Below are 22,152 nucleotides of genomic sequence, written 5' to 3' on the forward strand. Positions count from 1 at the left end.
GAATAAAGGACTATTCTGCTGAGCGGGATGAAGTTTCCTATACTTTTCTCTGTGGGACAGTCCTGTATATCACATGGCAGCTCTGCAGTCCTCTCATTATATAATATTGTCTGTCTGCTCCCCGGACAGACAGCTGTACAGACTGGTACCGTTCTCCATGGAGAGCTCTGCGTTCCGCAGATGTGTCCCTTTGGATGAAGTATTTGGGTGGCATGGAAAGCACAGATCTCTATCTCTTGGTTCCCACAGTGGTGAGGGACTCCTCCGCCATCCTCTGTGGGTGGGGGAGGTTGTGTTTGTAGAGATTGGCCTCTAATTTTAGAGTCCCAGAGATGGTGGGAAGAAGAGTGCTGGGACATGGTGGAGCTCTCGTTTTTATAGATACCTGCACTGCAAAATAGGAGGCCATGAAATATGGAGGGGCACCATGGATCTGCCCGGTGGGTTTTCCAGCTCATATATGGAGGTCAGTGACCTACCAAGGATGGGGCACCAGATCCAAAAGACACCACCCTGAGGATCTGGAGAGTGGACTGCAAAATAGGAGGCCATGAAATATGAAGGGGCACCATGGATCTGCCCGGTGGGTTTTCCAGCTCATATATGGAGGTCAGTGACCTACCAAGGATGGGGCACCGGATCCAAAAGACACCACCACCCTGAGGATCTGGAGAGAGGACTGTAAAATAGGAGGCCATGAAATATGGAGGGGCACCATGGATCTGCCCGGTGGGTTTTCCAGCTCATATATGGAGGTCAGTGACCTACCAAGGATGGGGCACCAGATCCAAAAGACACCGCCACCCTGAGGATCTGGAGAGTGGACTGCAAAATAGGAGGCCATGAAATATGAAGGGGCACCATGGATCTGCCCGGTGGGTTTTCCAGCTCATATATGGAGGTCAGTGACCTACCAAGGATGGGGCACCGGATCCAAAAGACACCACCACCCTGAGGATCTGGAGAGTGTGCTGGAAAGGAGGCCATTGGGGGTATGAAATTTTATTGACCAATCATCTGGAATGTATTGCTGGGCCTTGTAGTGGATTTCCACCCGCTGGTCACCTGCTCTCTGTTACTGGGAAATACCATCAGGGAGCTTCTGTACTTTCCTTCCAAGTTCTTCCCTTCTGTCCTCACTACCTCAGGATGAAGATGACCATCCAGCCATTGCCCTCTACCCCGTCTACAGATCACCAGTCATTAGAAGAATACCCGTCCACCGATGACATCACTGGTCTGGTGTAATGACGTCATTGCAGTACAGAGCCTCTGCTCATTCTTCCAGGGAAATGCTAGCTGCCTGGCTATACAGATTCAACAAAAAGTTGGGGACTAAGGAGATAATGAATACAACCCCGTCACACAGTAAGCTCTACTCACGGCCCCACTTTTGTTGCTTTTAGCTGCCTGGCTGTCCTGCTGACCATCTGCTTCTGAGTAACTAACCAGAAAAAATCTAACTTCACTGGATACATGCTTATTTGGGGTTAGAGACACACAAAGTCATTAAATACAAACAGTAACCCTGCAGCAAGCATTTTTCAGTAGAGATTCAGTATGGCAGCCTACAACGACTTGCAGCTACACAATGATCCTCCTCCACAATGCTGTGGGGTCACAACTCTGACCAACCATGAAAACCCAGATCCACCTTTTGCCGTTAAAATAGCTTAGATACTGCCAAGGCCATTGCCGATAGGCTCAGGACCCCCAAACCAGGTCTATTGGAATAAATCCTTCATGACAGCTTTGGAGCCCCTCTGGCTGGGTTTGGTCCTCCAATACCTTTATGACCCCCCAGTTTTGGAGGAGCCCCTTACATTGTTCATCCTGTGATCACATACAAGGGTTGGGGAACATATAGACAGGGCCTGGTCTGCTTGATGATAGGGACTGCAGTCTGTGTTTATCTCCCTGTAGACCGTGCCCAAGGATTGGCCACAGTCAATAGCTGGTAAGTACTACTGCCTGTTCCTCTACCCCACATGTTTTAAACACAAGGCCCACGGGCAAAATCCAGCCCGCCAGGCCTCTCCCACAGCTGTTCCCCCCCTCCCCTCATCTCCACCCCCACCTTGTCTCAGCAGTCAGCAACATAAAGGAGGACAGAACTCCTCCCGACCCTGTTCTTCTCTGTGCAGTTGCAGAGAGGCTCATCTCTGCCCCCCTTCCCCATCTCAGTAGTTGGCAGCATACAGGAGGGTTGAACCCCTCCTCCAGATCCTGCGCTTCTCTGTGCAGTTGCAGAGAGGTTTGTCTCCGCCAATTTCCTTGTCTCAGTAGTTGGCAGCATAGAGGAGGATTGAACTCCTCCTCCAGATCCTGTGCTTCTCTGTGCAGTTGCAGAGAGGCTCATCTCTGCCCCCTTCCCTGTCTCAGTATTTGGCATCATAGAGGAGGGTTGAACTCCTCCTCCAGATCCTGTGCAGTTGCAGAGAGGCTCATCTCTGCCCAATTCCTTGTCTCAGTAGTTGGCAGCATAGAGGAAGGTTGAACCCCTCCTCCAGATCCTGCGCTTCTCTGTGCAGTTTCAGAGAGGCTCGTCTCTGCCCCCTTCCCTGCCCCAGTAACTGGCAGAATAGAGGAGGGTTGAACCCCTCCTCCAGATCCTGCACTTCTCTGTGCAGTTTCAGAGAGGCTCATCTCTGCCTGCTTTCTCGTCTCATTAGTTGGCACAGAGGGGGGTTAAACTCCTCCTCCAGATCCTGTGCTTCTCTGTGCAGTTGAGAGAGGCTCACCTCTGCCCCCTTCCCTGTCTCAGAATTTGGCATCATAGAGGAGGGTCGAACCCCTCCTCCAGATCCTGTGCTTCTCCATGCAGTTGAAAGAAAGGCTCATCTCTACCCGATTCCTTGTCTCAGTAGTTGGCAGCATAGAGGAGGGTTGAACCCCTCCTCCACATCCTGCACTTCTCTGTGCAGTTTCAGAGAGGTTCATCTCTGCCCGCTTTCTCGTCTCATTAGTTGGCACAGAGGGGGGGTTAAACTCCTCTTCCAGATCCTGCGCTTCTCTGTGCAGTTTCAGAGAGGCTTGTCTATGCCCGCTTCCTTGTCTCAGTAGTTGGCAGCATGGAGGAGGATTGAACTCCTCCTCCAGATCCTGTGCTTCTCTGTGCAGTTTCAGAGAGGCTTGATGAGGGCCGCAATAAAATGGAGCTTGGCACCCCTGATCTGCCCCTGCTGGACATAACAAGTATTGAACCCTTGGAGTTCGGGGGCCCCAGGAGTTGTTGGTCGGTATTTTTGGACTCTACATGGAGATCTGGGTGACCCCAGTCAGACGATCGGTGGGATTTAGAGACAGACAGGACGGACACACGGACTCACCTCCAGAATCCATCAGCTTCAAACTCCACTTCTTCTCATAGGTGAAAACAGCCCTGAGGGGGAAAGAAATAAGAATGGGAAAAACTTCCACACAATCTTCTGTGAAAACTCTACATTTCCCTCATCCCTGCCCGATACCCTCCCCCTATTCCCAGACCATTCCAGGGTCACCCCATAATCCTCCCCCTATTCCCAGACCTTCCCAGGATCCCCCCATAATCCTCCCCTATTCCCAGACCTTCCCAGGGTCACCCCGTAATCCTCCCCCTATTCCCAGACCTTCCCAGGATCACCCCATAATCCTCCCCCTATTCCCAGACCTTCCCAGGATCACCCCATAATCCTCCCCTATTCCCAGACCTTCCCAGGATCCCCCCATAATCCTCCCCTATTCCCAGACCTTCCCAGGATCACCCCATAATCCTCCCCCTATTCCCAGACCTTCCCAGGATCCCCCCATAATCCTCCCCCTATTCCCAGACCTTCCCAGGATCACCCCATAATCCTCCCCCTATTCCCAGACCTTTCCAGGGTCACCCCATAATCCTCCCCCTATTCCCAGACCTTTCCAGGGTCACCCCATAATCCTCCCCCTATACCCAGACCTTTCCAGGGTCACCCCATAATCCTCCCCCTATTCCCAGACCTTTCCAGGATCACCCCATAATCCTCCCCCTATACCCAGACCTTCCCAGGATCACCCCATAATCCTCCCCCTATTCCCAGACCTTCCCAGGATCACCCCATAATCCCCCCCTATTCCCAGACCTTTCCAGGGTCACCCCATAATCCCCCCCCCTATACCCAGACCTTTCCAGGGTCACCCCATAATCCTCCCCCTATTCCCAGACCTTTCCAGGATCACCCCATAATCCTCCCCCTATACCCAGACCTTTCCAGGGTCACCCCATAATCCTCCCCCTATTCCCAGACCTTTCCAGGGTCACCCCATAATCCTCCCCCTATTCCCAGACCTTCCCAGGGTCACCCCATAATCCTCCCCCTATTCCCAGACCTTCCCAGGATCCCCCCATAATCCTCCCCCTATACCCAGACCTTCCCAGGGTCACCCCATAATCCTCCCCCTATTCCCAGACCTTTCCAGGGTCACCCCATAATCCTCCCCCTATTCCCAGACCTTTCCAGGATCACCCCATAATCCTCCCCCTATTCCCAGACCTTTCCAGGATCACCCTATAATCCTCCCCCTATTCCCAGACCTTCCCAGGGTCACCCCATAATCCTCCCCCTATTCCCAGACCTTTCCAGGGTCACCCCATAATCCTCCCCCTATTCCCAGACCTTTCCAGGGTCACCCCATAATCCTCCCCCTATTCCCAGACCTTTCTAGGATCACCCCATAATCCTCCCCCTATTCCCAGACCTTTCCAGGGTCACCCCGTAATCCTCCCCCTATTCCCAGACCTTTCCAGGATCACCCCGTAATCCTCCCCCTATTCCAAGACCTTTCCAGGGTCACCCCATAATCCTCCCCCTATTCCCAGACCTTTCCAGGGTCACCCCATAATCCTCCCCCTATTCCCAGACCTTTCCCGGATCACCCCGTAATCCTCCCCCTATTCTCAGACCTTTCCAGGGTCATCCCATAATCCTCCCCCTATTCCCAGACCTTTCCAGGATCACCCCATAATCCTCCCCCTATTCCCAGACCTTTCCAGGATCCCCCCATAATCCTCCCCCTATTCCCAGACCTTTCCAGGATCACCCCGTAATCCTCCCCCTATTCCCAGACCTTTCCCGGATCACCCCGTAATCCTCCCCCTATTCCCAGACCTTCCCAGGGTCACCACGTAATCCTCCCCCTATTCCCAGACCTTTCCCGGATCACCCCGTAATCCTCCCCCTATTCCCAGACCTTCCCAGGATCACCCCGTAATCCTCCCCCTATTCCCAGACCTTCCCAGGGTCACCACGTAATCCTCCCCCTATTCCCAGACCTTTCCAGGATAACCCCATAATCCTCCCCCTATTCCCAGACCTTCCCAGGGTCACCCCATAATCCTCCCCCTATTCCCAGACCTTCCCAGGGTCACCCCATAATCCTCCCCCTATTCCCAGATCTTTCCAGGATCACCCCATAATCCTCCCCCTATTCCCAGACCTTTCCAGGATCTCCCCATAATCCTCCCCCTATTCCCAGACCTTCCCAGGGTCACCCCATAATCCTCCCCCTATTCCCAGACCTTTCCAGGGTCACCCCATAATCCTCCCCCTATTCCCAGACCTTTCCAGGGTCACCCCATATTCCTCCCCCTATTCCCAGACCTTCCCAGGGTCACCCCATAATCCTCCCCCTATTCCCAGACCTTTCCAGGATCACCCCATAATCCTCCCCCTATTCCCAGACCTTTCCAGGGTCACCCCGTAATCCTCCCCCTATTCCCAGACCTTTCCAGGATCACCCCGTAATCCTCCCCCTATTCCAAGACCTTTCCAGGGTCACCCCATAATCCTCCCCCTATTCCCAGACCTTTCCAGGATCACCCCGTAATCCTCCCCCTATTCCCAGACCTTTCCCGGATCACCCCGTAATCCTCCCCCTATTCCCAGACCTTCCCAGGGTCACCACGTAATCCTCCCCCTATTCCCAGATCTTTCCAGGATCTCCCCATAATCCTCCCCCTATTCCCAGACCTTCCCAGGATCTCCCCATAATCCTCCCCCTATTTCCAGACCTTTCCAGGGTCACCCCATAATCCTCCCCCTATTTCCAGACCTTTCCAGGGTCACCCCATAATCCTCCCCCTATTCCCAGACCTTTCCAGGGTCACCCCATATTCCTCCCGGGATCAATAATCCTTTATTTTCACCACTAAAATCAACTGGAATCCATAATTATCACACGAGAAGATGGGGGGGCTCATTGAAGATTCTGTCTGTCATAAATGTAGGATCTGTGTGTAAGTATTGGGGCTCTGTGTGTCAGTATTGGGGCTCTGTGTGTAAATATTGGGGTTCTGTGTGTAAATATTGGGGTTCTGTGTGTCAGTATTGGGGCTCTGTGTTTCAGTATTGGGGCTCTGTGTGTAAGTATTGGGGCTCTGTGTGTCAGTATTGGGGTTCTGTGTGTCAGTATTGGGGTTCTGTGTGTCAGTATTGGTGCTCTGTGTGTCAGTATTGGGGTTCTGTGGGTCAGTATTGGGGCTCTGTGTGTAAGTATTGGGGTTCTGTGTGTCAGTATTGGGGCTCTGTGTGTCAGTATTGGTGCTCTGTGTGTCAGTATTGGGGTTCTGTGTGTCAGTATTGGTGCTCTGTGTGTCAGTATTGGGGTTCTGTGGGTCAGTATTGGGGCTCTGTGTTTCAGTATTGGGGCTCTGTGTGTAAGTATTGGGGTTCTGTGTGTCAGTATTGGGGCTCTGTGTGTCAGTATTGGGGCTCTGTGTGTAAATATTGGGGTTCTGTGTGTAAATATTGGGGTTCTGTGTGTCAGTATTGGGGCTCTGTGTTTCAGTATTGGGGCTCTGTGTGTAAGTATTGGGGCTCTGTGTGTCAGTATTGGGGTTCTGTGTGTCAGTATTGGTGCTCTGTGTGTAAATATTGGGGTTCTGTGTGTAAATATTGGGGTTCTGTGTGTCAGTATTGGGGCTCTGTGTTTCAGTATTGGGGCTCTGTGTGTAAGTATTGGGGCTCTGTGTGTCAGTATTGGGGTTCTGTGTGTCAGTATTGGTGCTCTGTGTGTCAGTATTGGGGTTCTGTGTGTCAGTATTGGGGCTCTGTGTTTCAGTATTGGGGCTCTGTGTGTAAGTATTGGGGTTCTGTGTGTCAGTATTGGGGCTCTGTGTGTAAATATTGGGGTTCTGTGTGTAAATATTGGGGTTCTGTGTGTCAGTATTGGGGCTCTGTGTTTCAGTATTGGGGCTCTGTGTGTAAGTATTGGGGCTCTGTGTGTCAGTATTGGGGTTCTGTGTGTCAGTATTGGTGCTCTGTGTGTCAGTATTGGGGTTCTGTGTGTCAGTATTGGGGCTCTGTGTTTCAGTATTGGGGCTCTGTGTGTCAGTATTGGGGTTCTGTGTGTCAGTATTGGGGTTCTGTGTGTCAGTATTGGGGCTCTGTGTTTCAGTATTGGGGCTCTGTGTGTCAGTATTGGGGTTCTGTGTGTAAGTATTGGGGTTCTGTGTGTCAGTATTGGGGCTCTGTGTGTCAGTTTTTGTGCTCTGTGTGTCAGTATTGGGGTTCTGTGTGTCAGTATTGGGGCTCTGTGTGTCAGTATTGGGGCTCTGTGGGTCAGTATTGGGGTTCTGTGTGTCAGTATTGGGGTTCTGTGTGTAAGTATTGGGGTTCTGTGGGTCAGTATTGGGGCTCTGTGGGTCAGTATTGGAGTTCCATGTATCTGTTTTGGGGTTCTATGTATCTGTTTTGGGGTTCCATGTATCAGTATTGGGGTTCTGTTGTCCGTATTTGGGTCTATGTGTCAGTATTGGGGCTCTGTGTGTTAATACTGGGGTTCCATGTATCAGTTTTGGGGTTCTGTGTGTCAGTATTGGGGTTCCATGTATCAGTATTTGGGGTTCCATGTATCAGTATTGGCGTTTGGTGTGTCAGTATTGGGGTTCCATGTGTCAGTATTGGGGTTGATGTGCCAGTATTGGGGTTCCATGTATCAGTATTGGGGTTTGGTGTGTCAGTAATTGGGTTCCATGTGTCAGTATTGGGGTTCCATGTATCAGTATTGGAGTTTTGGTTTGTCAGTATTGGGGTTCTGTGTGTCAGTATTGGTTATAGATCAGAGGTTCTATGTCCTCCATATCCTGATAGAGTCCTCTATAGTCTTATTTATTCTTATACAGTGTTCTAGAGTCCCATATAGCTTTACATGGTGTTCTATATACATAGTCTCATATAAAACCATATATATACTCCTATATAGTATAGTGTTATATACTCCTATACAGTATAGTGTTATATACTCCTATATACTCCTAGTGTTATATACTCCTTTATAGTATAGTGTTATATACTCCTATACAGTATGGTGTTATATACTCCTATACAGTATGGTGTTATATACTCCTATACAGTATGGTGTTATATACTCCTATATAGTATAGTGTTATATACTCCTATATAGTATAGTGTTATATACTCCTATACAGTATAGTGTTATATACTCCTATATACTCCTAGTGTTATATACTCCTTTATAGTATAGTGTTATATACTCCTATACAGTATGGTGTTATATACTCCTATACAGTATGGTGTTATATACTCCTATACAGTATGGTGTTATATACTCCTATACAGTATGGTGTTATATACTCCTATACAGTATGGTGTTATATACTCCTATACAGTATAGTGTTATATACTCCTATATACTCCTAGTGTTATATACTCCTTTATAGTATAGTGTTATATACTCCTATACAGTATGGTGTTATATACTCCTATACAGTATGGTGTTATATACTCCTATATAGTATAGTGTTATATACTCCTATATAGTATAGTGTTATATACTCCTATATAGTATAGTGTTATATACTCCTATACAGTATAGTGTTATATACTCCTATATAGTATAGTGTTATATAGTCCTATATAGTATAGTGTTATATACTCCTATATAGTTCTAAATAGTCTTCTAAAGCCCCATATATTATTTTATGGTCCTATAGTCATAGTTCTGTAGTCCTATACTATTCTGTAGTTTTTCTATAGTCTTATGCAGCCCCCTGTCCATGGCATGGCTCTTTCTGGCTCCAGGGACTACAATCACTTCCTCTCCCCGCCTCCAGGGGCAGCAGCGAGCACAGATAGAGCGCTACTCATATGAGGGACAGGAGAAGGAAAGCCCCGCCCACTCCCTGGGATCACAGACAGGAAGTGGAGACTGAGCTGCTGTGGATTGTGGGAAGGACAAAGCTTGCTGGGCACAACTATGACTTGTGGGACATGTAGTTCCTGGACAGACTGAGCCTGAGATTGGAAGAAGAACTACATATCCCAACATTCCTAGAGCTCTGTGCAGAGGAAAAGGAAGGTGTGTTGGCAGGCATGAGGCAGGAGTAGTGAGGAGACCAAATGTCTACCACCCTATCATGGAAGCAGGGAGGGGGAGTAGTCACTGTTGCTGATTGGTGCTGCCCCCTGATGGTTGGGGAGAAGACCTCTGCCGCTGACTTCACTGACCTGAAGAATAGAGGCCAGCTGTCACCCTGGGAGTTGGTGAGAGGCCGCTGGCCAAACCTTACTGCACCCAGTATTGTTTGCACAGGACACAGTGCAGGTGGCTATACCCGGTTTTGGAGGAACTTATTTTGAGTGCCCCAACACTGGATATGGGCCCCAATGTGCTGGCCAGCAGGGAAAGGGTTTAATGCAGACAGACAGTTTGTAAAATTGTCCCTTTGGTAGGACCACCTCCCGATTAGGGGTAATTTTCTGGATCAGTGACTTATAATCAGCTATATAACCTATTTGTTACTGTATATATATATATAAATTTGCTTGAGCAGTTGTTGCCATTCTCATTTCACCGGTTTCTGTACACACTCACAGGCCACTTTATTAGGTACACCTGTTCAATTGCTTGGTAACACAACCTGCTAATCAGCCAATCACAACGCAGTGAGCGGCAGTTGTGTGGAGAAAAATGCCTTGCTGAGGTCAGAGGAGAATGGGCAGACAGTAACAGGTAACAGTAACTCAAATAACCACTCGTTACACCCAAGGTGTGCTGAATACCACCAGGGCCAGATTAACGTAGGGGCTATTGGAGCTGCAGCTCCATGCAGGCCCCTACCTTTATATAGGCCCCGGGTTGGCCATATTCACTGTTACCGCTCTTCTGTCACTTGTAAACACAGAAGTCTGGCTTCTAGGCTCGCTTCCCCAGGCAGCTCCCTCAGAACCTCCCCACACAGCACGAAGGCCGGACAAGGAGGGACAGTTGCCGATGCATGGATGTGTTTATGGGCTTCAGAGACAGCATCCCATGTTGAATTAGGCATGCATGGCTGCACCCTTCCTCCTCTGGGTGCATGCCAAGGCACGGCCCTTAAGGCCCTTCAAAATCCTCAGCACCAAGCCCATGATGCTCTTAATCTGGCCCTGCTGAACACACAACACATCCAACCTTGAAGCAGATGGGCTACAGCAGCAGAAGACCACACCAGGTGCCACTCCTGTCAGCTAAGAACAGGAAACTGAGGCTACAATTGGCACAGGATCACCAACGTTGGACAATAGAAGATTGGAAAAATGTTGCCTGGTCTGATGAGTCTGGATTTCAGCTGCGACATTCAGATGGGAGGGGTCAGAATGGATCCATCCAGCCTTATATCACCGGTTCAGGCTGGTGGTGGCGGTTTAATGGTGTGGGGGAGGAGGGGTAATGGTTCAGGCTGGTGGTGGTGGTGTAATGGTGTGGGGAGGAGGAGGAGGTTGGGTAATGGTTCAGGCTGGTGGTGGTGTAATGGTGGTGGAGGGGGGGGGGGGGTAATGGTTCAGGCTGGAGGTGTTGTAATGGTGTGGGGGAGGAGGGGGGGGGTAATGGTTCAGGCTGGTGGTGGTTGTGTAATGGTGGAGGGGGGGGGGTAATGGTTTAGGCTGGTGGTGGTGTAATGGTGGGGGGGAGGGGGGTAATGGTTCAGGCTGGTGGTGTAATGGTGGGGGGGGGGGGGGTAATGGTTCAGGCTGGTGGTGGTGTAATGGTGGGGGGGGGGGGGTAATGGTTCAGGCTGGTGGTGGTGTAATGGTGGTGGGGGGGGGGGTAATGGTTTAGGCTGGTGGTGGTGGTGTAATGTTGTGGGGGGGGTAATGGTTCAGGCTGGTGGTGGTGTAATGGTGGGGGGGGGGGGGTAATGGTTCAGGCTGGTGGTGGTGTAATGGTGGTGGGGGGGGGTAATGGTTTAGGCTGGTGGTGGTGTAATGGTGGGGGGGGGGGTAATGGTTCAGGCTGGTGGTGGTGGTGTAATGTTGTGGGGGGGTAATGGTTCAGGCTGGTGGTGGTGTAATGGTGGTGGGGGGGGGGGGGTAATGGTTTAGGCTGGTGGTGGTGTAATGGTGGGGGGGGGGGGTAATGGTTCAGGCTGGTGGTGTAATGGTGGGGGGGGTAATGGTTCAGGCTGGTGGTGGTGTAATGGTGGGGGGGGGGGGTAATGGTTCAGGCTGGTGGTGGTGTAATGGTGGTGGGGGGGGGTAATGGTTTAGGCTGGTGGTGGTGTAATGGTGGTGGGGGGGGTAATGGTTTAGGCTGGTGGTGGTGTAATGGTGGGGGGGGGGGGGGGTAATGGTTTAGGCTGGTGGTGGTGTAATGGTGGGGGGGGGGGTAATGGTTCAGGCTGGTGGTGTAATGGTGGGGGGGGTAATGGTTCAGGCTGGTGGTGGTGTAATGGTGGGGGGGGGGTAATGGTTCAGGCTGGTGGTGTAATGGTGGTGGGGGGGGGTAATGGTTTAGGCTGGTGGTGGTGTAATGGTGGGGGGGGGGGGGTAATGGTTCAGGCTGGTGGTGGTGGTGTAATGTTGTGGGGGGGGGGGTAATGGTTCAGGCTGGTGGTGGTGTAATGGTGGGGGGGGGGGTAATGGTTCAGGCTGGTGGTGGTGGTGTAATGTTGTGGGGGGGTAATGGTTCAGGCTGGTAGTGGTGGTGTAATGGTGGGGGGGGGAGGGGGGTAATGGTTCAGGCTGGTGGTGTAATGGTGGGGGGGGGGGGGGGTAATGGTTCAGGCTGGTGGTGGTGTAATGGTGGGGGGGGGGGTAATGGTTCAGGCTGGTAGTGGTGGTGCAATGGTGGGGGGGGAGGGGGGTAATGGTTCAGGCTGGTGGTGTAATGGTGGGGGGGGGGGGGGTAATGGTTCGGGCTGGTGGTGGTGGTGTAATGGTGGGGGGGGGGGGGTAATGGTTCAGGCTGGTGGTGGTGTAATGGTGGGGGGGGGGGGTAATGGTTCAGGCTGGTGGTGGTGTAATGGTGGTGGGGGGGGGTAATGGTTTAGGCTGGTGGTGGTGTAATGGTGGGGGGGGGGTAATGGTTCAGGCTGGTGGTGGTGGTGTAATGGTGGTGGGGGGGGGTAATGGTTTAGGCTGGTGGTGGTGTAATGGTGGGGGGGGGGGGGTAATGGTTTAGGCTGGTGGTGGTGTAATGGTGGGGGGGGGGGGTAATGGTTCAGGCTGGTGGTGGTGTAATGGTGGGGGGGGGGGTAATGGTTCAGGCTGGTGGTGTAATGGTGGTGGGGGGGGGGGGGGGGGTAATGGTTCAGGCTGGTGGTGGTGTAATGGTGTGTGGGGGGGGTAATGGTTTAGGCTGGTGGTGGTGTAATGGTGGGGGGGGGTAATGGTTCAGGCTGGTGGTGTAATGGTGGTGGTGGGGGGGGGTAATGGTTCAGGCTGGTGGTGGTGTAATGGTGGGGGGGGGTAATGGTTCAGGCTGGTGGTGGTGTAATGGTGTGTGGGGACCATAACACTCTCTGATCACCAGGCAGGACTCTTTAGGGCCATTAGGCGGAGGAGTCTGAGGTGTCCCCGGGATAATTGCAGAGACAGAGGGATAATCCGTCTGATCTGTACATTGTTTCTCAGTCTCCTTCCTGTCGCTGTAATTAGCTTTGTTCTTGGATTTGGTGGTCGGTGGAGGGGACTTGGAGGTCTCAGAGGAGGGTTCCAGTCACATGTATGGGGCCTGCTGGGGAGGACGCTGGAAGAACTGGGAATATTGGTGTGTATGAGGGGTGCGGAGGCCTCACATATGTCCCACACATGTAGTCCATGGGAGGAATTCGGAGTCTGGTGTATACGTAGTCCTTGGGGGGAATGTCTGATATATATGGACTGGCATCTCCAGCCGCATTCCTGGGGGGGATCCGGGTCCAAAACACGAGGACTGATCTCTAAGCACACACGGCACCAACCGATTGTACAATCCACAATGGAGGAACGTCGTCTATGTAACTCCCATTACAGACTATGGAGGACTCGGAGTTCCCGGCTCTGCTCCTGCATACCTATTCTGTATTATATATAGTGACCCCCCCCCCATCCTCTCCTCCAAGAAGGGGGTCACCGAGACATTCATGATCCGTGCCCCCCCAACACCAAACTACCGCAACACCCCCCAACTGTGTGAACAGAAGCCGGAACTCAGCAGGCAGGTGTGGAACTACAACTCCCAGCATGTTCTGTGGCTGCCCAGGTATAATAGGATTGTAGTACCACAAGAGCTGAAGATCTGGCTGACATATGTCTCTTCCTTACACAGCTCGGCATCTCCCCGGCACCCGGAGGGTTAAACCTTCTGGATTTTTCTCATTCATGTTACATTGTACTTCACATGCCAGAAAATGTAACAATTCCAGGAATGTCCCATTGTCCCCAAACAACACCGGATACAATGACACCCCCCCTTCCTCTATCCAACACTGAGCGTGATATACACAAGAGCTGACACTCTAATCCCACAATACACCCCCCTTCCTCTATCCAACACTGAGCGTAATATACACAAGAGCTGACACTCTAATCCTACAATACACCCCCCCTTCCTCTATCCAACACTGTGCGTGATATACACAAGAGCTGATACTCTAATCCCACAATATACCCCCTTCCTCTATCCAACACTGAGCATGATATACACAAGAGCTGACACTCTTATCCCACAATATACTCCCCTTCCTCTATCCAACACTGAGCATTATATACACAAGAGCTGACACTCTAATCCCACAATATACTCCCCTTCCTCTATCCAACACTGAGCATTATATACACAAGAGCTGACACTCTAATCCCACAATATACCCCCTTCCTCTATCCAACACTGAGCATGATATACACAAGAGCTGACACTCTAATCCTACAATACAACCCCCCCTTCCTCTATCCGACACTGAGCGTGATATACACAAGAGCTGACACTCTAATCCCACAATACAACCCCCCCCTTCCTCTATCCAACACTGTGCGTGATATACACAAGAGCTGACACTCTAATCCCACAATACAACCCCCCTTCCTCTATCCAACACTGCGTGATATACACAAGAGCTGACACTCTAATCCCACAATACAACCCCCCTTCCTCTATCCAACACTGAGCGTGATATACACAAGAGCTGACACTCTAATCCCACAAAATAACCCCCCCTTCCTCTATCCAACACTGTGCGTGATATACACAAGAGCTGACACTCTAATCCCCCCAAAATATACCCCCCTTCCTCTATCCAACACTGCGTGATATACACAAGAGCTGACACTCTAATCCCACAATATACCCCCCCTTCCTCTATCCAACACTGTGCATGATATACACAAGAGCTGACACTCTAATCCCCCCAAAATATAACCCCCTTCCTCTATCCAACACTGCGTGATATACACAAGAGCTGACAATCTAATCCCACAATACAACCCCCCTTCCTCTATCCAACACTGAGCGTGATATACACAAGAGCTGACACTCTAATCCCACAATACAACCCCCCTTCCTCTATACAACACTGTGCGTGATATACACAAGAGCTGACACTCTAATCCCACAATACAACCCCCCCCTTCCTCTATCCAACACTGAGCGTGATATACACAAGAGCTGACACTCTAATCCCACAATACAACCCCCCTTCCTCTATACAACACTGTGCGTGATATACACAAGAGCTGACACTCTAATCCCACAATACAACCCCCCTTCCTCTATCCAACACTGTGCATGATATACACAAGAGCTGACACTCTAATCCCACAATAAAACGCCCCCCTTCCTTTATCCACCATGGTGTGTGAGTCAGAAAACTAGATAAACCCATGACCAGCTGGGGATGAGTCCACCATGTGTTGCATCCACTTGGAGTGCTGAGCCCCTCACTATATAATAAGAGCCAGGGATGAGACCACCATGTGCCGCATCCACCTGGAGTACTGAGCCCCGCACTATATAATGAGAGCCAGGGATGAGTCCACCATGTGCTGCATCCACCTGGAGTGCTGAGCCCCGCACTATATAATGAGAGCCAGGGATGAGACCACCATGTGCCGCATCCACCTGGATTACTGAGCCCTCATTATATAATGAGAGCCAGGGATGAGTCCACCATGTGCCGCATCCACCTGGAGTACTGAGCCCCGCACTATATAATGAGAGCCAGGGATGAGACCACCATGTGCCGCATCCACCTGGATTACTGAGCCCTCATTATATAATGAGAGCCAGGGATGAGTCCACCATGTGCCGCATCCACCTGGAGTACTGAGCCCTCACTATATAATGAGAGCCAGGGGTGAGACCACCATGTGCCGCATCCACCTGGAGTGCTGAGCCCCTCACTATATAATGAGACCCGGGGATGAGTCCACCATGTGCCGCATCCACCTGGAGTGCTGAGCCCCTCACTATATAATGAGAGCCAGGGATGAGACCACCATGTGCCGCATCCATGTGGAGTGCTGAGCCCCTCACTATATAATGAGAGCCAGGGATGAGTCCACCATGTGTCGCACTCTGGGGTATTAGCAGCTCTATTTCTGTCCTGAGAACACCCTATGGGAGGAGTCAGGAAAGGTCCTCCTCTGCCACAAGCTGGGGGGGTGGTCTACATATGGGAGGAGTCAAGAAAGGACCTCCTCTGCAGAAACCGGAGGTCTACATATGGGAGGAGTCAGGAAAGGACCTCCTCTGTACAAACCAGGGGTCTACATATGGGAGGAGTCAGGAAAGGTCCTCCTCTGCACAAGCTGGGGGGGTGGTCTACATATGGGAGGAGTCAGGAAAGGACCTCCTCTGCACAAACCGGAGGTCTACATATGGGAGGAGTCAGGAAAGGACCTCCTCTGCACAAACCGGAGGTCTACATATGGGAGGAGTCAGGAAGGGAGCCCCTTGCAGAGGAAATCTCTGACTGAGGTGGAGGATGGGAAATTTCCTGACTGTTGTAATATTGATTCAGGACTCCTCGTCCCCCTGCTCCTGCTGCCATCCTTGGCTCCTCCCCCTGTGGTAATGGTCCCTCTCCCATGGGATGGCTCCTCCCCCTGTGGTAATGGTCCCTCTCCCATGTGATGGCTCCTCCCCCTGTGGTAATGGTCCCTCTCCCATGTGATGGCTCCTCCCCCTGTGGTAATGGTCCCTCTCCCATGGGATGGCTCCTCCCCCTGTGGTAATGGTCCCTCTCCCATGTGATGGCTCCTCCCCCTGTGGTAATGGTCCCTCTCCCATATGATGGCTCCTCCCCCTGTGGTAATGGTCCCTCTCCCATGTGATGGCTCCTCCCCCTGTGGTAATGGTCCCTCTCCCATGTGATGGCTCCTCCCCCTGTGGTAATGGTCCCTCTCCCATGTGATGGCTCCTCCCCCTGTGGTAATGGTCCCTCTCCCATATGATGGCTCCTCCCCCTGTGGTAATGGTCCCTCTCCCATGTGATGGCTCCTCCCCCTGTGGTAATGGTCCCTCTCCCATGTGATGGCTCCTCCCCCTGTGGTAATGGTCCCTCTCCCATGGGATGGCTCCTCCCCCTGTGGTAATGGTCCCTCTCCCATGTGATGGCTCCTCCCCCTGTGGTAATGGTCCCTCTCCCATGTGATGGCTCCTCCCCCTGTGGTAATGGTCCCTCTCCCATGTGATGGCTCCTCCCCCTGTGGTAATGGTCCCTCTCCCATGTGATGGCTCCTCCCCCTGTGGTAATGGTCCCTCTCCCATGGGATGGCTCCTCCCCCTGTGGTAATGGTCCCTCTCCCATGTGATGGCTCCGGGTGTCACCCCGTCCTTCCTCTTTCCCCGTCCCTGAATTCTGACCCAGAGAACTTTGTCCCCTGCGCAGGCAGGAATTTCTTCTTCCTTATGGTTGTCACCGCCGGAGAGCGGTCACGGATCAGAGTCCCCCCTCCCCCCCTCAACATTACACATTAACCAACCAACGTGACAAATGAAGGAATAGGGCACTATAGAGAGACGCCCAATGTCACCGCATGAGCCGAGAACACCGTAACCAGACCGGGGGAGTCACATGGTCACCAGAGAGACCCCAGAACCCCCCAATAATACAGAACTCTTCAACCTTTTATTATAGAAGGAAGACGTTAGAGGTCCTCTCTGTGTTCCTGCTTGGAGATCACCTCTTACTTCCTGTGTCAGAACCAGAACAGGAAGTGAGGGGAAATCCCAACCGTTGTCACCGCAACAGGTGTCACCACTGGAAGATTTTCTCTATTCCTGTCCTGTAATCTTCAGAGACTGCAGACATGGTACAGGAGATGGTCAGAGACTGCAGACATAGTACAGGAGACGGTCAGAGACTGCAGACATGATACAGGAGACGGTCAGAGACTGCAGACATGGTACAGGAGACGGTCAGAGACTACAGACCTAGTACAGGAGACGGTCAGAGACTGCAGACATAGTACAGGAGACGGTCAGAGACTGCAGACATAGTACAGGAGACGGTCAGAGACTGCAGACATGGTACAGGAGACGGTCAGAGACTGCAGACATGGTACAGGAGACGGTCAGAGACTGCAGACATAGTACATGAGATGGTCAGAGACTGCAAACATAGTACAGGAGATGGTCAGAGACTGCAGACATAGTACAGGAGACGGTCAGAGACTGCAGACATGGTACAGGAGACGGTCAGAGACTGCAGACATGATACAGGAGATGGTCAGAGACTACAGACCTAGTACAGGAGACGGTCAGAGACTGCAGACATAGTACAGGAGATGGTCAGAGACTGCAGACATGGTACAGGAGATGGTCAGAGACTACAGACATAGTACAGGAGATGGTCAGAGACTGCAGACATAGTACAGGAGATGGTCAGAGACTACAGACATGGTACAGGAGATGGTCAGAGACTGCAAACATAGTACAGGAGATGGTCAGAGACTGCAGACATGATACAGGAGATGGTCAGAGACTACAGACCTAGTACAGGAGACGGTCAGAGACTGCAGACATAGTACAGGAGATGGTCAGAGACTGCAGACATAGTACAGGAGATGGTCAGAGACTGCAGACATGGTACAGGAGATGGTCAGAGACTACAGACATGGTACAGGAGATGGTCAGAGACTACAGACATAGTACAGGAGATGGTCAGAGACTGCAGACATAGTACAGGAGATGGTCAGAGACTACAGACATAGTACAGGAGATGGTCAGAGACTGCAGACATGGTACAGGAGATGGTCAGAGACTGCAGACATGGTACAGGAGATGGTCAGAGACTGCAGACATAGTACAGGAGATGGTCAGAGACTGCAGACATAGTACAGGAGACGGTCAGAGACTGCAGACATAGTACAGGAGACGGTCAGAGACTACAGACATGGTACAGGAGATGGTCAGAGACTACAGACATGGTACAGGAGATGGTCAGAGACTACAGACATGGTACAGGAGACGGTCAGAGACTGCAAACATGATACAGGAGATGGTCAGAGACTACAGACATAGTACAGGAGATGGTCAGAGACTGCAGACATAGTACAGGAGATGGTCAGAGACTGCAGACATAGTACAGGAGATGGTCAGAGACTACAGACATAGTACAGGAGATGGTCAGAGACTGCAGACATGGTACAGGAGATGGTCAGAGACTACAGACATAGTACAGGAGACGGTCAGAGACTGCAGACATAGTACAGGAGATGGTCAGAGACTGCAGACATGGTACAGGAGACGGTCAGAGACTACAGACATGGTACAGGAGACGGTCAGAGACTGCAGACATAGTACAGGAGATGGTTGGGGCCTTTGAAGGGCCACAGGTTGGACATCTGTACAGCGGGGCTCCTCACACACAATGGTGAGATGTTGTATTGGGTGGAATGTTGGGTGGTCAGTCGGTGGTCGGTGGGTTCGGAGTGTCAGTGATTGGTTCTCTGACAGTCGGGATGTCACTCATTACCTCCTGTGGGGGGTGCATGGAGCACACAGACGGGAGGAGGTACAATGTATAGACGTCTGTCTGTCTGCAGAGCCGTCTTCTCCTCTATTGTCTGACAGCTCATTATTCCCAGAAGAGGAGACCACCCAGGAGACCCCACTACCCATCCAGACACCCAGGAGACCCCACTACCCATCCAGACACCCAGGAGACCCCACTACTCATCCAGACACCCAGGAGACCCCACTACCCATCCAGACACCCAGGAGACCCCACTACTCATCCAGACACCCAGGAGACCCCACTACCCATCCAGACAGCCAGGAGACCCCACTACTCATCCAGACACCCAGGAGACCCCACTACTCATCCAGACAGCCAGGAGACCCCACTACCCATCCAGACAGCCAGGAGACCCCACTACTCATCCAGACAGCCAGGAGACCCCACTACTCATCCAGACACCCAGGAGACCCCACTACTCATCCAGACAGCCAGGAGACCCCACTACCCATCCAGACAGCCAGGAGACCCCACTACTCATCCAGACAGCCAGGAGACCCCACTACTCATCCAGACAGCCAGGAGACCCCACTACTCATCCAGACACCCAGGAGACCCCACTACTCATCCAGACAGCCAGGAGACCCCACTACCCATCCAGACAGCCAGGAGACCCCACTACTCATCCAGACAGCCAGGAGACCCCACTACTCATCCAGACAGCCAGGAGACCCCACTACTCATCCAGACACCCAGGAGACCCCACTACTCATCCAGACAGCCAGGAGACCCCACTACCCATCCAGACAGCCAGGAGACCCCACTACTCATCCAGACAGCCAGGAGACCCCACTACTCATCCAGACAGCCAGCAATACATGGTGACTTAAGACTATCCAGTTCAACCTGAGTGTGCATGTGTATACCCCCCACCAACCAATCACTATTCTCACCCCCACCAACCAATCACTATTCACCCCCACCAACCAATCACTATTCTCACCCCCACCAACCAATCACTATTCTCACCCCCACCAACCAATCACTATTCACCCCCCCACCAACCAATCACTATTCTTCACCCCCCCCCCACCAACCAATCACTATTCTCACCCCCACCAACCAATCACTATTCACCCCCCCCACCAACCAATCACTATTCTTCACCCCCCCCCCACCAACCAATCACTATTCTTCACCCCCCCCCCCACCAACCAATCACTATTCTCCTCCCCCCACCAACCAATCACTATGCTCCACCCCCACACCAGCCAATCACTATTCTCACCCCCCACCAGCCAATCACTATTCTCCACCCCCCACCAACCATTCACTATTTTCCACCCCCCACCAACCATTCACTATTTTCCATCCCCCCACCAACCAATCACCAATCACTGTGCTTTCCTATCACAACCAATCACTGTTCATGTTTATATCACTCTCCGTCCACAACCAGACACAACTCTCCCTGACTCCGCCTACTTCTATCTCTGACATTCTCCAATCAGGGTGCATGGGAGGCTAAGAGACCACTACATTGTTACTATGTTACAAGAGAATGCTAGAAAACACTCCATGTTATAAAACAATGCTAGAGACTACCGCTATATTACAGGAGACTGCTAGAGACTACCGCTATATTACAGGAGACTGCTAGAGACTACCGCTATATTACAGGAGACTGCTAGAGACTACTGCTATATTACAGGAGACTGCTAGAGACTGCTGCTATATTACAGGAGACTGCTAGAGACTACTGCTATAGTACAGGAGACTGCTAGAGACTACTGCTATAGTACAGGAGACTGCTAGAGACTACCGCTATATTACAGGAGACTGCTAGAGACTACTGCTATATTACAGGAGACTGCTAGAGACTACTGCTATATTACAGGAGACTGCTAGAGACTACCGCTATATTACAGGAGACTGCTAGAGACTACCGCTATATTACAGGAGACTGCTAGAGACTACTGCTATATTACAGGAGACTGCTAGAGACTGCTGCTATATTACAGGAGACTGCTAGAGACTACTGCTATAGTACAGGAGACTGCTAGAGACTACTGCTATAGTACAGGAGACTGCTAGAGACTACCGCTATATTACAGGAGACTGCTAGAGACTACTGCTATATTACAGGAGACTGCTAGAGACTACTGCTATATTACAGGAGACTGCTAGAGACTACTGCTATATTACAGGAGACTGCTAGAGACTACCGCTATATTACAGGAGACTGCTAGAGACTACTGCTATATTACAGGAGACTGCTAGAGACTACCGCTATATTACAGGAGACTGCTAGAGACTACCGCTATATTACAGGAGACTGCTAGAGACTACTGCTATATTACAGGAGACTGCTAGAGACTACCGCTATATTACAGGAGACTGCTAGAGACTACCGCTATATTACAGGAGACTGCTAGAGACTACTGCTATATTACAGGAGACTGCTAGAGACTACCGCTATATTACAGGAGACTGCTAGAGACTACTGCTATATTACAGGAGACTGCTAGAGACTGCTGCTATATTACAGGAGACTGCTAGAGACTACCGCTATATTACAGGAGACTGCTAGAGACTACCGCTATATTACATAAGACTGCTAGAGACTACTGCTATATTACAGGAGACTGCTAGAGACTACCGCTATATTACATGAGACTGCTAGAGACTACTGCTATAGTACAGGAGACTGCTAGAGACTACTGCTATATTACAGGAGACTGCTAGAGACTACTGCTATAGTACAGAAGACTGCTAGAGACTGCTGCTATATTACAGGAGACTGCTAGAGACTACTGCAATATTACAGGAGACTGCTAGAGACTACTGCTATATTACATGAGACTACTGCTATATTACAGGAGACTGCTAGAGACTACTGCTATATTACAGGAGACTGCTAGAGACTACTGCTATAGTACAGGAGACTGCTAGAGACTACTGCTATATTACAGGAGACT

At 51.2% G+C, this 22,152-nt stretch overlaps 1 protein-coding gene across 2 annotated transcripts in view; it reads right to left on the reverse strand.

The window, feature by feature from the left end:
- Positions 1 to 22,152, reverse strand: part of LOC309560348 (uncharacterized protein) — an 88,903-nt gene that overhangs the window by 61,514 nt on the left and 5,237 nt on the right. For both annotated transcript variants that reach the window (XM_082263973.1, XM_082263972.1), the window contains exon 2: positions 3,330 to 3,382. In XM_082263973.1, coding sequence (XP_082120099.1) covers positions 3,330 to 3,382 — 53 coding nt within the window. The remainder of the gene's footprint in view (positions 1 to 3,329; positions 3,383 to 22,152) is intronic.

Source organism: Pelophylax lessonae (assembly GCF_965119305.1).
Source record: "Pelophylax lessonae genome assembly, chromosome: 1".
Taxonomy (NCBI): Eukaryota; Metazoa; Chordata; class Amphibia; order Anura; family Ranidae; genus Pelophylax; species Pelophylax lessonae.